Consider the following 14481-nt stretch of genomic DNA (forward strand, 5'->3'; position numbering starts at 1 on the left):
GCCCCCCAGCGGCACGGCCGCGGCGGCACCGCGCTGAGGGGGCGGCCGGGACGGCGGCAGGCCGCGGCAGCCCGGTCGAGGCGTGCGGCAGGCGCGGCGCGACGCGATGCCGCTAAGGAGGGCGGGCATCCCCGCTGCCGGGCGGGCTGCGAGCCCGGGGAGCGCCTCTCCCCGCGGCTCCCCAGGGGGACGGGTCCTCCGCGGCGTTTCCGAATAACCCAGCGGTAACGTTCAGCAGAGCCTGGTGGGAAATAACTTGTCTCCTTTATTATTTTTCCCCCATACGTAACGATTTTATACCGAGATCTTCGCTACAAAATTTACTGTGTGCAGAGGCCTTCAGGGCAGCTAAGGCGTTCAGCGCCATCCCTTCACCCCCAGGCACAGCAGCGCGCCCTGCACCCAGTGTCCCGCCCTGGGCTGCCGGCGCCCTGAAAGCAGAACTCCAACGTAAGCAACGCGCAAAGCCGGCTGCTCGCTCCGTCTCCAGTAATACCGGAGCGGAGCGGCGCCCAGAACCGTTCGGAGCCGCCCGGGCAGGCCCGCAGCGAGCGCCTGGCCCGCCCGTGCCGCTGCGCCTGCGCGGTGCCGCCGTGCCACTGACGCGAGGAGGAGGGGGGAGCGGGGGGGGCGAGGCGGTGACGGAGCCGCGTGACGCCAGAGCGTGACGCAGGAGCCGGCTGGGCACGCCCAGCGCCGGCACGCGGAGCTCCGCCCCCCGTGGCTGCTCGCGCTCGCCGGCCGGCCGGCGTGTGGCTGTCAGGCGAGAACTGCCGCCGGCCGCCCGCCCGCCTTCCCGCCGGCCCTGAGGAGAGACCGAGGGCGGCCATGAAGATCTGGAGCTCGGAGCATGTGTTCGGGTGAGGGGCCGGGCTGAGGGGCGGCCGCGGAACGGCGGCGCGGCTCCTTCCACCGGCTGCGCGGGCGGGCCGCCGCTCCGGCGCCTGACGGGGTCGGGCCGGGCCGTGCGGGGAAGCCGGGCCCCGCCAGGAGGAAATAGGAAATAACCGCGGGCGCGGCCGGAGGAGGGAGGCTGGGAGCGGCGGGGGTTCCTGACCGGTTGTGCCGGCACGAAGCTTCGCCCGGCAGCCGGGGATTGGGCACCGGCTTCTGGCGGCCTTAACTCCCTCCGGCTCGGGGGGTGGGCGGGGGCCGGTCCCCGGCGGTGCGGCAGCGCTCCCCACGCTGCGGGGCCTTCATCACCTTGAGCTTCCCTGCGTGCTCGGACCCTTGCGAGGGTTTCTCCCACCTCCTGCCGCTTGCGGAGGGAAGTACCGTTCCCACCGGGCAGCGGCAGAGCTGGCCGGCGGCGTAACGGCTTGATAAAGGTGTAGGTATTTAGGGAAAAAGAACTTTTACGCTCTCAAAAAGCCCAAGAACCCAACCCAAACCCCACGGACGTGCTTGATGATACATTCCAAGGGCATGGACGACAGAGTGACTATGTGGCTTGCCTTAGCCGTGGCTTTCACAGAGACACCTCACAGGTAGCCATTAAGCAATAGCTGTTCTTACTGCCAGGCCTTTTCTGCGTTGAACGTATTTCGAACGTGGTTCTGGTCATCCAGTTCCACTTCTGTGTAGTGAGGGAACAACAGGTGAAAGTACCAACAGGTGTGTAACAGGCCATACCCGGGAGCCGACGTGGAAGACCCAGCAGTTCCAGCACAGCTCTTAAAATGCCCCCAATACTTCATCTGCTACCGGTCTCTTAAAAATCTTGAAACTGGAGAGTGCCAGGTGTGATATTTCCTAAAATATTTACAAAATATCCCAGTTTTTTCAATGCCATTTAAAATGTCTTTAATTAAATAACACAACTGAATTAATTATGCTGACATAGGTATTAGGTGTTCAACTTTGACATCCGTCTAGTATAAGTAAACAGTAGCTTCTGTTGTGAAATGGCAGGCAGAGGCTAGTAAAGGCTGCTTGTGTATGGCGTTACTTCTGAGTTTGAGAGGAGTATCTGTCATCTGGGAAACACAAAATCGATTTTTATTTGGCATTTTCTCATCAAGATCTGTATTGGAACGCCCCCATCCTACAGTGTAATGTGTGCAGGTGTGTACATAGTGCATTTCAGGGGTTAATAAAATATTGTGCCTTATCAAGTTTCTGAGTCTTAAAACCCCTCAAGGACACTTAACAGAAATTTGACATTTTAGTTTGTGTATCTTCTGCCGATTGTGATGTGTAGTCACTGAAGATAACAAGGAATGGTCTTCCAGCCTTCCTTCTGATGTAGGAATTGAAAGCTCTGTTTCTCCTGCTTGCACCAATGAAGCTGAAAGACCTTTTGTTATTATTCTTATTGGAAAAAAGACCCTTATTTTTCCAAGCTTCTGTTTGCTCTTGCAGTGGTGTACTGTTGATGCCCTTCTGTACCAGTCTATTTTAAGACTAAAACTAGTGTTCTTAAAAATCAAATCCATTTAGGGCCCTAAGTGCAGTTCCAATGTACAACTTTACACTCCTAAGCCTTCTTATGTTAGATATCAATAGCTGAATTTTTAAAAGTACCTTTAAAGGGTATAAACCTTTTGTTCCAGATCTGTCAGTTATTCTGAATACAGAAATCATTGCTTAGGGACAGAATTTCTGTATTGGAACAAGTCCATGGTTTCTCTAGCCTCCTCCATTTCAGAAGATGATAAATGAAGTCCCACAACAAGAGCTGTGTGGACAGCCTGGCCTCCAGTAGTGGGGCTGCTCTGATCCCAGGAGTTTCACATTAACCAAAACTTGTTTCATGAAAACAGTTCCGTATTGAGAAGAGTATGTATAAGTGTAATTCATGCTAACAAGCTGCTGGAAGCAGTAGTATAGGTGCAGACTTATGGCAGTGAGCTGATATGGGTTCTGAAAAATCTGTGTTTTTATTTTAAACTTTCTGGGTTTGGTTTTTTGGATTTTTTTAGTTGAATTTAACTTTGCTTTTTTGCTATAGGAAGAACAGAAGCTAATGATTTCTAATTTAGTTTATTTGATGTGCTTAGAATTACGGAAGAATTTATGTTGTAGTGGACTTCTGGAGGTCATCTAGACCGGCTCCCTTCTTAAAGCAGGGCTAACTTAAAATGTTAGGTCAAGTTGCTTTTCTGGTTTAGTTCTGAAATGAATCAGGATTCGACAGTCTCTGTGGACAGCTACCCTGTCATTGTGGAGTTTTTGTACAGCTAATTGGAGTGTCACTTGCAGCAATTTGTGACTGTTGCCCCTTGCCCTCCTTTCTGTTAGTCTTGGTTTAATAATTCCTTTCTTCACTCTGAAGAAAGGAATATTTTTTGTTTTGTGTTTTTGTATCAATACTTTCTTATTGCCTTTCCAAGCATTACTGTATTCTGAAGGGACTATGGGGAGCTGTGAAGCTGTTCAGCATGCGCCATGTTACACAAGCTAGATCCCTGATGTAGTGTTGTCTGAATACTTTATTAAATACAAAATAGTTATAAATATTGTCTCCTCTTCTTTTTACAGACACCCCTGGGATACAGTGATCAAAGCTGCTATGAGAAAGTACCCCAACCCTATGAATCCATGTGTGGTAGGAGTAGATGTCCTTGACAGAAGCCTTGATAACAAGGGGAGGCTGCATAGTCACCGTCTTCTCAGCACAGAGTGGAGACTGCCGAGTATTGTAAAAGCGGTGCGCTTAATGGTTTCTTAAGGGTGTGATGCATTTTTATGTCGTCATCTGAGTTGGAGCTGAATTCAAAGTAAAAGCTTAATTTATAGGAAATATCACATAAGCTGTAATTAGTGTACTTAGTAGTGAGAATATGTTGTAGGCTTTAATATGCCTGCAATGTTTTGTTTGTATGTCTGTACATGCCTTACAGACTGGACTGTGTCATGCTGTATGGCTGATACAACCTATGAGGATGTAGTCTTGCCACGGATCACAGTGTTCTGGTATCCATTAATTACTTTGCCTTTATTTGGGATCACTAAGGACTTGACATTTATGCATTTCAGCTTTGTTGGTTTTTTGGAGTTTTTTTAGTGCTTAACTTTGTTATTTTTAAATTTTTTTGTTTCTTCACTTTCAGATTTTAGGAACAAGTAGAACTCTGACTTACATTGAGGAACATTCTGTGGTAGATCCAGTGGAAAAAAAGATGGAGCTTTCCTCAACTAATGTGAGTGATAGCTTAAGAAGTTTCTGGTGATTAGTACTGGAGATAAGGTGTTTTGCTCTTAACATTTAGATTAGAAATGTGTTTGCGTCTTCCATTGGGAGGCGGCAAGTTCCATGTCTTAGTTGTCTCTCTTTTTGCCCTCCATCTTCCCACGAAAAGGAAATTTTAAATACTTTGGGATCAAACACCTGTGATTCTGTTTTTAATGTAAGATTATTTCTCAGAATGCATGTAAAATAGTTTGAATTCTATATGAATAGCTTGTTCTACAAAATGTAAATTAAGTCTTATGCTGTATTTTGGTGTCCTGGGAACTTGTAACTATCAGATTGGAGTTGTCTGTAGGAGAGCCTTGTCTCTGTACAAGAGGCATTGTCTTTTCGTGAGTATTAATTTTCTGTATAGTCCAAATAGTGTTATGGTGATCTTGGTCTTGGAGAGCCTCTCTGAATCCCAAGCCATAAATCATATAAGACTCAACATTCAGAGAAAACAAATGGAAAGCTGTTTCTTCTTTGTAGTGTGGATAGGAACTTAGATTGATATAATTAGATCGAGGATAGGAGAAGCTGCATCACCCTTTATAGGTCTTTTTATTGACTGTGTTCTGGGTTTTGTATTCTGTGTACGCTGCTTTGTCTCTGACATTAAATTGAGCACTCTACTTTTGAGTAGTACTGTTGATAACAGAAAAATGAAAGGCAGGAAGTAAGGATTTCAGCTCTTTTTTTTTCTCTTTTTAAGATTACTCTCACAAACCTAGTGTCTGTTGATGAGAGACTGGTTTACACACCTCATCCTGAAAACCCTGAAAAGTAAGTAAGGATATCTGTATGCTTCTTTGTATATAGGAGACATTATGTTAGTCCAGTTCAGTTTAAATATTAACCTTTCTTTGTTCTCTTACAGAACTGTACTAACTCAAGAAGCAATTATTACTGTTAAAGGCATTAGCTTGAGCAGTTATCTGGAGAGCTTAATGGCAAACACAATATCTTCTAATGCCAGAAAGGTACATCTTTATTCTGTTTTCTCCCTCTCTCCCTCCACCCCTACCTTTCTTTTTGTTGAAATAGTAATTGTCAATCATGTGTGCTGAGTACTATATTTAGTTTCTCAGAACTTTGTGCACAGAGTTTCAACTGATTTTTTTGTAGGACCTCAGCAAGTAGAATAAAATTTCCCAAAGCATGAAAAGGTTTCACAACTAAATCTGTTTTTCAACTAGAATTGCACAGAAGAACAAACAAACTTCTGTGTGTATGCTACAGTTACATCTAGCATATACATATTATTAGTTGGGTTTTGGGTTTTTTTTCCAAAGCACCTTTTTAAACACTAAACTCCTATTTCCAGGAGTTAGTGCTAGTAGTGAATATAACTTTCTTTTCAGCCTTTATAATCCGGATTTAGCACTTAATCCTAGCATATTTTTTATGCTGCTTTGTCAGTTGTTCCAGTTCCTACCCGTTATTGAGCTGCCTCCGTGCCTTTGGCTGAAAGTAATGTAGTGTAAGCAGAGGCATATTCTTTGAAGAGGTGAAGCTATGCTGGCTTTTGTAGGTAACACTACACTGACTCCTCTGTCTAGCGCTCGCTTTTTCTACTTGGCTTGCAGCCATGGAGCTGCACTTCAGCACAGGCAGAGCTGGGGAATGATTGTTCTTGGGCACTTTTGTCCTGTTCTTCTTTGGGGAAGTTGGGAAAGAAATGGACTTGCTAGAGGAGCATAGGCATCACTGCCAAACAGCAGGATAAGTGCACCTGAAGTCAGAGTTTGTGCTCAGAGGGTCAGCACAGTGGGAATGTGGCCTAGATAACTCCTACCATGCCAGAGAGCCTCTGTTTTGGCCAGCCCTTTGTCCTGATATGTAGCTTGACCAAGGCTGTGTAAGCCAACTTGATAGGAGGTATTGACCAACTAGGTCAGAGAGGAGAAAGCCTCCTTTTCCTCTCTTCTGTGTGTTTCTTCAAAAATGAGAGGAAAACAGGTTAAAATCATGGGATGAGGAAGAAGTGATGGGTAATTTCTAGACACCAAAGTGTTACTGTAACTAGCTGAGTGCTCACTGTGTTTGTTTGAAAGTCATAACTGCAATGTATTTCAGATAAATTACAATTCTATTTTGATTGAGTTTCCATTTAAAAGTCTCTGTGGGGCATATGTTCTTGAAAAGAATCCAAACCCGGCCTCACAACCAAACTTCAGTCTGACTTGGAGATAGCAAAGCTCTAGCTAGTTGAAACGGCCAGATCAACTAGGCACACTTAAAAGTGCTGGCTGAATTCCTCTTGTGGCATCTGTCACATTTGCATGTCTCTATTGAACTTAGCGAAAGCGTGTAAATATTTCTTGGTACCTGTTCAGGTGTTGCCTGTGTGGAAGCTTAATTTCTTTTAAAGATTGTTCTTCTGTTCTGCCATTTTCAAGGAACACACTGGCTCACAAGCTTCTTGCAAATAAAAAAGACCTTTGTTTTTCACTGAAGAGTCTCTAGAGATTTTGAATTTGGCAGGAATTTGTACTTGCTGTTGCCCACTCTTTCATTGCTAGCCAGTAACCTACTCTGCTATAACTAGCTCTTGCATGCTGTGCTGTGCCTCTGTGCTCTTAGAACCCCTCTTAAACTTCATGAAAGTTGCTGGAAAATGTTTTTTTATTCTGAAGAAATAGGAAGTAACTATTGAGATTTTGCTCTGAGGTAGAGGTGGCAGATGATGCATTATTTTCAATGATGATGGAAAACTCATTTGCCATATGTTGTAAATCTTTTTTGTGTTACTCCAGGGGTGGGATGCTATTGAGTGGATAATTCAAAATTCTGAAAGCGCTCTAAGCTAGCAGTTCTCCACATCTACAGTTTGTACTAACTAGTGGTAATGCCAGCATTCTTCTTCTTGGTACAGCATTTCAGCTTTCTAGCAAATATGTGCATGGATTGTTGTTGTGTGAATTTCGTAAATTAACCTGCATGTTTGTTTTATATACATTGCATACAGGAATGGCAAACATGTTCATTACACTGCAGTTGCAGAAAGTGAGAGTAGGTCAGATCTTGACTGGATCAACTAACCTGTGCTTATGCCACCTGGACAGCCAACTTGCTGCAGCCACGTCTTGTGCCACACAGTATTGCTTGTGGTTTGAAAGTGGAATAATGACTGCAGATAACTAGGCCTGTCAGTGAGTCCCTCTACCAAGCGTTTGATCTGGTCCTAGTTTCTGTGATTTCAGTATGTAGTACCTGAAGAAATTAATGAATTGGTTAGTGACTGGAATTGGCATTATAAAAATGAAACAGAATTGTATTCTTAGGATATAAAATTGATCACTTGAAACAGATTGCCTGACAGGGTTAATTGTTTGCATAGTGAAATTGTATTTGCTTTTCTTATGCCTGAGGAATTTTGATGCCCTTCTGTGAACTTCCGTGGAAATCCATACAAAGCTTGAAGCTGTCAGAACGCCAGATTGTTCGTGTTTTTCATTGGTCTTGTAGTTATATTCATTTCAGTAGTGACGTATCCCTTAAGTGATGTGACTATGAAAAAATCTGACTTCAAGGTTGAGAACAGAGTGTACTTGCCTCTGTGATACCTCTGTACAGATTGTTTTCCTTCCACTAGTCAGTGTAGCCTGTCTCTGTCATTCCTGTATTGGCTTATGCTTCGACTAAAAAGATTCCTTAAAAAAAGAAAAAAGTCATTATGCTGCTTCTCCTAGTTAAGTATGTAGGGGTTTTTATACTGCTTACTTTGAGATCAGTGTATGCCATGAGTGTTTGCTTTTATGTTCTCATTCCACTAAGCTTTTATGGCTGTTTTTCTGGAAAACATCAACTACAAAGGCTCAGCATTTATCAGTCACTTAAGCTCTACCAACAAATCTTCATATGCAGCCTTTGGTCTGCCAAACACCTCATACTGCTAACATATGCAATAAAGACTAATATAATATGCATGCTTGGTAATGAATGTGCTTGCTTAATGACTACTACAGAATTTGTTATACAGTGTGAAACTTTACAGACCAATCCTCTGTCAGATTTTTTCTGGTAACTGGGAAGTTCTGCAGTACTTGGAGGCTTTGCCTCTGATTGAGATTTGTAACTTAATTTCCTGTGCAGAATATTTCTGAAGTCTTCCTTGCCAATATCACAGGTTTATTCATAGCTGCAAAATATAGCATATAGCACATGCAGGTCTAAGGAGACACGCAGACCTATGTAGTCTCAAAAACTGAAGGAAATATCTTGGTGCTTCAGTTGAACGTCATGGATTGTATTTTTTTTACCTTATCAACAATTATAACAACTAAAACTCTATGACCTGGTGGTTTCGTAGTCAGGGACTGATTTTTCCACTGAGCATTTGCTACATCAACCGTGTTTGACTTTCTGACATATCTTCTTTGTGCAATTAGACAAACATAACAGCTAAGCTGTTGCCGTCTTACCCAGTTCTCTGTGCCTGTGTCACCTAAGAGAGGACGTTTTAGCTTGACTTTCAAATATCCTAATGCGTGCTTACTGTAAGATGATTCCCCCTCTCTCCCCCCACTTTGTTCTTTAAGGAGCACTCCATTCGTGGCTAGTTACAACTTGTTGCTATGCTAGCCTACTCCTGTCTGGGTGCTTTTATGCATGCTTTGCTGGTGTTCCCAGGTCTTGCAAGGATGTGGAGGGTGGAAGTTATCACCTGCTGAAGCATGGTTGATTTTTGGTGCTCAAATGGAAGGAACTCGGAAGTTAAATCATACTCTCCTAAGGACTTTTTTCAGCAACCCATACTTGAACTGGACAATGTAAATCGTGCTTTCTTGAATATTGTTAGTATTTCTGAAAGGGTTATCTTGAACTGAGTTAACATAAACATACTAGTTCTTGAGGTAATTCTGGGTAGAGCAGAATCCCCCTTTCTGAGCTCTGACCAAGAGCTGAACGCTTTGTTGCCTATACGTGGATGACTTCTCCGTTTAAGGACTGCCTCCCAGTGCAGATATAGCAATTAGTGTTTATTCTGTAAGTTCCTGTAATATGAAAAACCTGAATAGAAATGGAGCCAGTCCTTCAGTGAACTTAGTAAAGGTCTTGAGATAAATACACTGTTATTCATAGTACATCTTTATTTCTTTTAATAGGTTACCCTTCACAGCCTGGAACTGGGCTGTTAATATTTCTAGCCTCAAAAAAAAATAAAATTCCTTCAAGAGTATGTGTGGGTTTTGTTTTGATTGTTTTTGTTGTGGAGGTTTTCAAAGCTGTTCATGCAGATTTTTGTTCATGCTTAGTGGTTTATAAAGGAAGATAGTAGGTTCTGGACACTTGATGAGGTTTTAGTTCACTTTATCACCTATAATGCATACAAAAAACTCAGCACATCATAGTTCTGAACAAAATTATCTGTGTGTGGATGGGTGTTCCCCTCCTTTCCCTCAGTCTCTGCAAAGGGCTTGAACACTGACACTGGCTTTCCTGAAGGTTAGGACTTTGTGGGTTCAGACCCTTTATCTCCAGAACTCCTCTAGACTTGGCCAGAGCCATATGGCTCCCAGTTACTGCTCTGCTCTGTACTTCTTTTTCTTGGTAGGGTAATAGAGGTGAATGTCTCTTGGCTTCTCTTTAAGTGAAAAAAGGCCAGGTGTTTTCCTGGTCTGATCCCATCTGCTTGTTTTGGCAAAAGCTATCATTCTGAGATTGTGGAGCTCTAAAATCTTGCACGTTTATTTAGTTAAAGTGCTTCTCTTTATTTTATTGGCTTCATTGTGTGCCTGGCTGCGTGCTCATCTTGGGGTTATTGGGTTGCAGCTGCTACAGTGTCTTCTTAAGGTTAAAGGGTTTTGACATGCTTATTTTGCTGGATTCCCCAGCTCTTAACAAAGCATTGGCTGTCAGTGCCTAGCTTTGGGGCACTCACATTCTGAGTACTGAACAGAGAAGGACCGTACCTTGATACAAAATATGTGCCTGTGGTCTTCCAATTAGTCTGGTTTATGTGCTGAAAAGTTGCTGTGCATGAATCAGAATTCAGTGCAAGTCCACCTCTGAACTCTTGCTAGATACTAAATCAATTAGTTGCTACTTCAAAGAGCACTTGGAAGACTATCTTTCTTTGTCCAGGATCTTCTCAAAAACTGTCCGTATAACTTGGTTAATGAATCTGAGAACAGTATCTGGACTTTGCCATAAATTTGCTGATATTCTTTGGGTGATGGGAGTAGCAAAGAGTAAAAATGACAGGGAAAGCTGCTGAATTAGGCTTTTTTTGCCTAGGTATGCTACTGTGAGCTCACACGAATATTGCATTTACTTCTTGCTTACGGGGTAAGCAAATGCCTTTGCAGTGAAGTTTCCATGAGAAGATGCTAAGAAATTATCAATATAAACTGGTATTAAACTGTGCGGGGCATGACATTAATTTTAAAATGTCTCATGTCTGACAGAGGAAAAACTATAGGAACATGAGCAATGGTGGTGTATCTGTTCTGATCCTAAATTCTAGTATTTTCCTGGCAGGGTCGGGATGCCCTGGAGTGGGTGATCACCAAACTAAACACAGAATTGGAGGAGCTGAAGTCAACACGTGAGGGCATGAAACCAGCTATGGCAGCAGCATCAACAGAAAAATAAAACCAAAAATACCAAGTAACTGACAGAAAAGTTTTATTCTGCAGACTGCTTTGTGGATCTCCCTTCCAAGGCTGATCTGCAGAGGTTTTATATATTTATAAGAATACTGGATCACCGGAAAAGTAACCTCATCGTCATCTCCACAGCAGCTTCCATTGCCTACTGATGATTAAATTGACCTCCTGCAGATGCTCTTTTCATTTAAACAATTAATTTTTAACACTGGAAACAAAACATTTAGCACATTTAAAACTGCCTAAATGTGCCTTTTATAACAAAGACAGAGAGTATGTTATATTTACATCATCTTGTTTTTTCATACTCAGACTTGAAATTGAAAAGAATGCATGTGTGGTATTAAGGGTTTTCCATGTGAACATCTGTTCTGTGAAGGGCTGATGGGTACTAGAGCACTGAATTTTGTCTGTTTTGGTATCTGATAGTGTCTTATGACCATTTAAAGGGAACTAGATGAGTCAGAACATGATGCTGTAGAATTAGATAGCTATCTAGGAGATCATCCTGGAAAGCTCGTGTGGTACTAACTTTTCTTACGTTGTTTAAATGAGCTGCCTGAACATGGCACGCAAATATATAGCCTCTTAGATGTTTGTATCCAAACAAAGATAAAATTTCTATTGATGTTAATAGCTTAAAACAGTGTTTTTGGTGAGGAGAAGGATATAATTTATTTTCATATTTATTAACTTGCCCTAGTTCCTCCCCTTCCTATGAGGAGAGGAGTAGTAATTCCTGGAAGGTGCTGGGACATACTTCTCATGTTTATCTCTAAGAAGGGTACTTGTAGGCTACTTGAGTGAAGAGTCTGTGCTGTTCCACTGGTCCTTGCTCTTCACATCATGTCTTAACTGAGGGAGAGACTGATGCAATAACCAGAAGAGTTGAAATGAGAAGTAAGCAGGAAATTTGAAATCCAAATGGTAAGTTTTCATGAACATGTATTTTTCATGCCCTGAATGGAGAAAACAAGAGTAAAGAAAAACAAATGGACCCTCCTTTTTGAATGCTTTCTACTAACTACTGACTACTAGTGTAACTGAATCTTTTCAACACTTTCCATATTGGTACAAAATGGTTTTAGGATCAATGTAAATTTCATTATTTGGAAAAATACTGCAGTAACTGCAGAAACCGCTTCCTATAAAACGTGCATAAACACATATTGGTAACAGTCTGAGCCTTGTCCGATGTTCACAGAACTTTCATATTTGGTCCAGGTATAGTGTATGTTTCTTAGACAGCCCTCTGCTAGGGCATTTTAACTTTTTTTTGGAGTGCGCACAAAGTGAAATAAACGTTGCGAGGATGTTTACTCGTTCAAGTAGCAAGCATGCATTTAGGGAGCTGTTAAAGAGCATGAGTAACTTTTAAAAAACTAGAAGACCAAAATGTTGGTGTGTCTGTAGCTTAAGGGAAATTTCAGCATTCATATTCTGGTTAGTTTGAAAGTGAACATTAATTTGGGTGTAACTACAGTCTCACTAAATTACATGATCCTAATGAATAAACTTAATTTTTTTAAAAATACAGTAGTTGAAAGCAATTAAATGAGAGCTAATACTAACATTGCTCTTTTTGTATGGACCTAAAGCCTTTCTTATTTTGAAACAGAAACTTGGAGCTTAAAGGCTGATAAAAGCTCCTTTCCAGAAGATACTCTGGATAGCTTTGCTGCAGGTCAGTTGTCCACTTACCAGAGGAGTGATGCCACATCCCAGATAAAGAAAGCAGAAGATGTTCTAGCTTATGGTGGTGTTCTGCTAGGAAGGGAAGTGCAGCTATGGCAGAGCTCTGCAAATGAAAGGAAAAGATGAGTAAGTGTGTGTGCATGTGGAAACTGGTACTTCAGCATTTCCATACATGCCTGCTGGAGATGATGAAAACCTGACTGTTGGGGGTGGGTGGGTGGGTAGAAAAGTCTTTGGAGAAGTTCATGTATTGCTTCAGTTTGGAAGAATTGTATAAAGCTGCTCCTTGCATCAGATTTGAAATTGTCAGTGTTGTCTTAAAGCTGACTGACTTGTGTGTAGCACCATCCGGCACTAGCTGGTGTCCCAGAAAAGTCACCACAGGCTCTGTCTAGGGCTGAGCTCTTCTGCTACACCTTAGTGTCAGTACCAGTTACGCATCAGTTTTCTGGATTACTTACTTCGCACTTTGTTTCCTTCCAGAAACAAATCCTTGATCTGCTTGTGTTGCAGCATCTCGTTTCTGTTTCATTCCCTGCTCGTTTGGGGCTGCTTCTGTTCCGCGTTTCGTGCTACTTGGGAACTGTATGACTAGATGCTTGGGTTTCAGTCTGTCTGCTGCTCCGCTTGCCATGGATCGGCACTTTGCCTGCTTGCGCTCGGTCCTCTTCTGCCTTTCTCTAGGCTAAATGGGAACGGGGAAGCTTTGGTTAGGAAAAAACCTAATTTCTTCCAGAGGCCAGTTCTGTCACCCAGCTGCCTGCCTCTGCTGCCGGACACTGCTGCTGCCTTTCGCCTTGTCTTTGGGGTAGGTGACGCTCCTGCACCTCTGGGCTTATTGATCTTCCTGTGGTCGCTCATTTTGCCAGTGTATACAAAGGACCTTGCAGGCAGTGGTCACACCGGGACCAAGTAGGCTCTAGTGTTTAGCAGATGAAGTGGTGCTTAATTTCCCATAAGCTTTCCTGGACACTTCCACTCTTCTGCTTTCTGCCCATCTAGTCTGCACACGGAGCTCCCACCCTTCTCCCTTGACCATGTAACTTTCCTCCATGGGATCTGTAACTGTACGTTCAGCTCTGCTGTGTGTAACTCTGTTTTTGAAGCACTCCATTTCCCACTCCAGTTCTGTCACAGTTACAGTCTGGGGTTGACCCTTGGGGCAAAAAGCACCCTACCTTGGAATTGCTTACCTTGGCCCTTCCCTAGGGAAACTCCCCCAGCTTTTCTTTATTTACTGGAAATGGTTAGAAAGTATTTCTGAAGTCAATTTTATGTCATGTGCATTGACTGAGGTGTCTTATTGAAGACAAAAAGCTGTATGTCAGGGAAAGTGCTCAGCTGCTTGCAGGGCAGGGGATGTAGCTTTTTGCACTGGTGCAGAAACAGCCAGGTACAGAGGAGGAAAAATTGTATAAAGAAGAAATAGTGTTAAGTCAACACTCATTAACTTGGAAGGATCTTGATGGGCTGGGGACCAAGCAGAAGAAAGCTCAGTACTTGTAACCATGCTGATTAGTGGGTAGCAAGTGCCATTTGGAGTAAGAATTCTGCACACTGAGAGTTGAAAATATAATTGAAGTAGTTCTGTGTGTTGGGGGAGGGAGGTGGTTTGCTGCCGTTATTCAAGCCACTGAGGTTTGCGGTTGGTGTTCCTCAGCCGTTAGGTTGCAGGTCAAGGGAGAGGGAGCAGGCTGTGTGTGGTTTAAGAATTTAGTGCCAGTGTCTGGGGTCTCCGGGTTGGTTACAAGTGTGGCTGCCCACCCTGCCCAGTAACTAGAGCTGCGCCGCACACCCCGGCTGTGGGAGGGCTGCGGCTGGGGACGGCGGGTTCCTGACTGCAGGGGAAGCAGCGAGGGGAGACGGCAGCAGTGGTTCCCAGAGCATGGCAAACTGGGCATGTTAGCTCTTGGCCCAGAAAGATTTTTAAGATGTTAAAGATACCAAACTTGAGGTAAATTCGGGTTGCTGGTTGATGTCTGTTTTTCATGCTAGTGCAGA

At 43.4% G+C, this 14481-nt stretch overlaps 1 protein-coding gene across 1 annotated transcript; it reads left to right on the forward strand.

Annotated features, from left to right (window-relative positions):
* Positions 1–640: 640 nt before the first annotated feature.
* Positions 641–12319, forward strand: PRELID3A (PRELI domain containing 3A). The gene is made up of 6 exons (XM_056331350.1): positions 641–860; positions 3481–3649; positions 4053–4142; positions 4887–4957; positions 5052–5154; positions 10658–12319. Exons 1-6 carry the CDS (start codon positions 829–831, stop codon positions 10769–10771), a joined length of 579 nt encoding a protein of 192 aa, XP_056187325.1. The 5' UTR covers positions 641–828; the 3' UTR covers positions 10772–12319.
* The last annotated feature ends 2162 nt before the right edge of the window (positions 12320–14481 follow it).

This window comes from Falco biarmicus, chromosome 3 (genome assembly GCF_023638135.1).
Source record: "Falco biarmicus isolate bFalBia1 chromosome 3, bFalBia1.pri, whole genome shotgun sequence".
Classification (NCBI taxonomy): Eukaryota; Metazoa; Chordata; class Aves; order Falconiformes; family Falconidae; genus Falco; species Falco biarmicus.

What these genes read in the sequence shown, in the direction of transcription:
- PRELID3A (XM_056331350.1), top strand. Translation starts at nt 829, where the DNA reads ATGAAGATCTGGAGCTCGGAGCATGTGTTCGG. An exon ending in TGGAGCTTTCCTCAACTAAT is followed by an intron (nt 4,143 to 4,886) that starts GTGAGTGATAGC and finishes TCTCTTTTTAAG; the next exon opens with ATTACTCTCACAAACCTAGT. An exon ending in CATCCTGAAAACCCTGAAAA is followed by an intron (nt 4,958 to 5,051) that starts GTAAGTAAGGAT and finishes GTTCTCTTACAG; the next exon opens with AACTGTACTAACTCAAGAAG.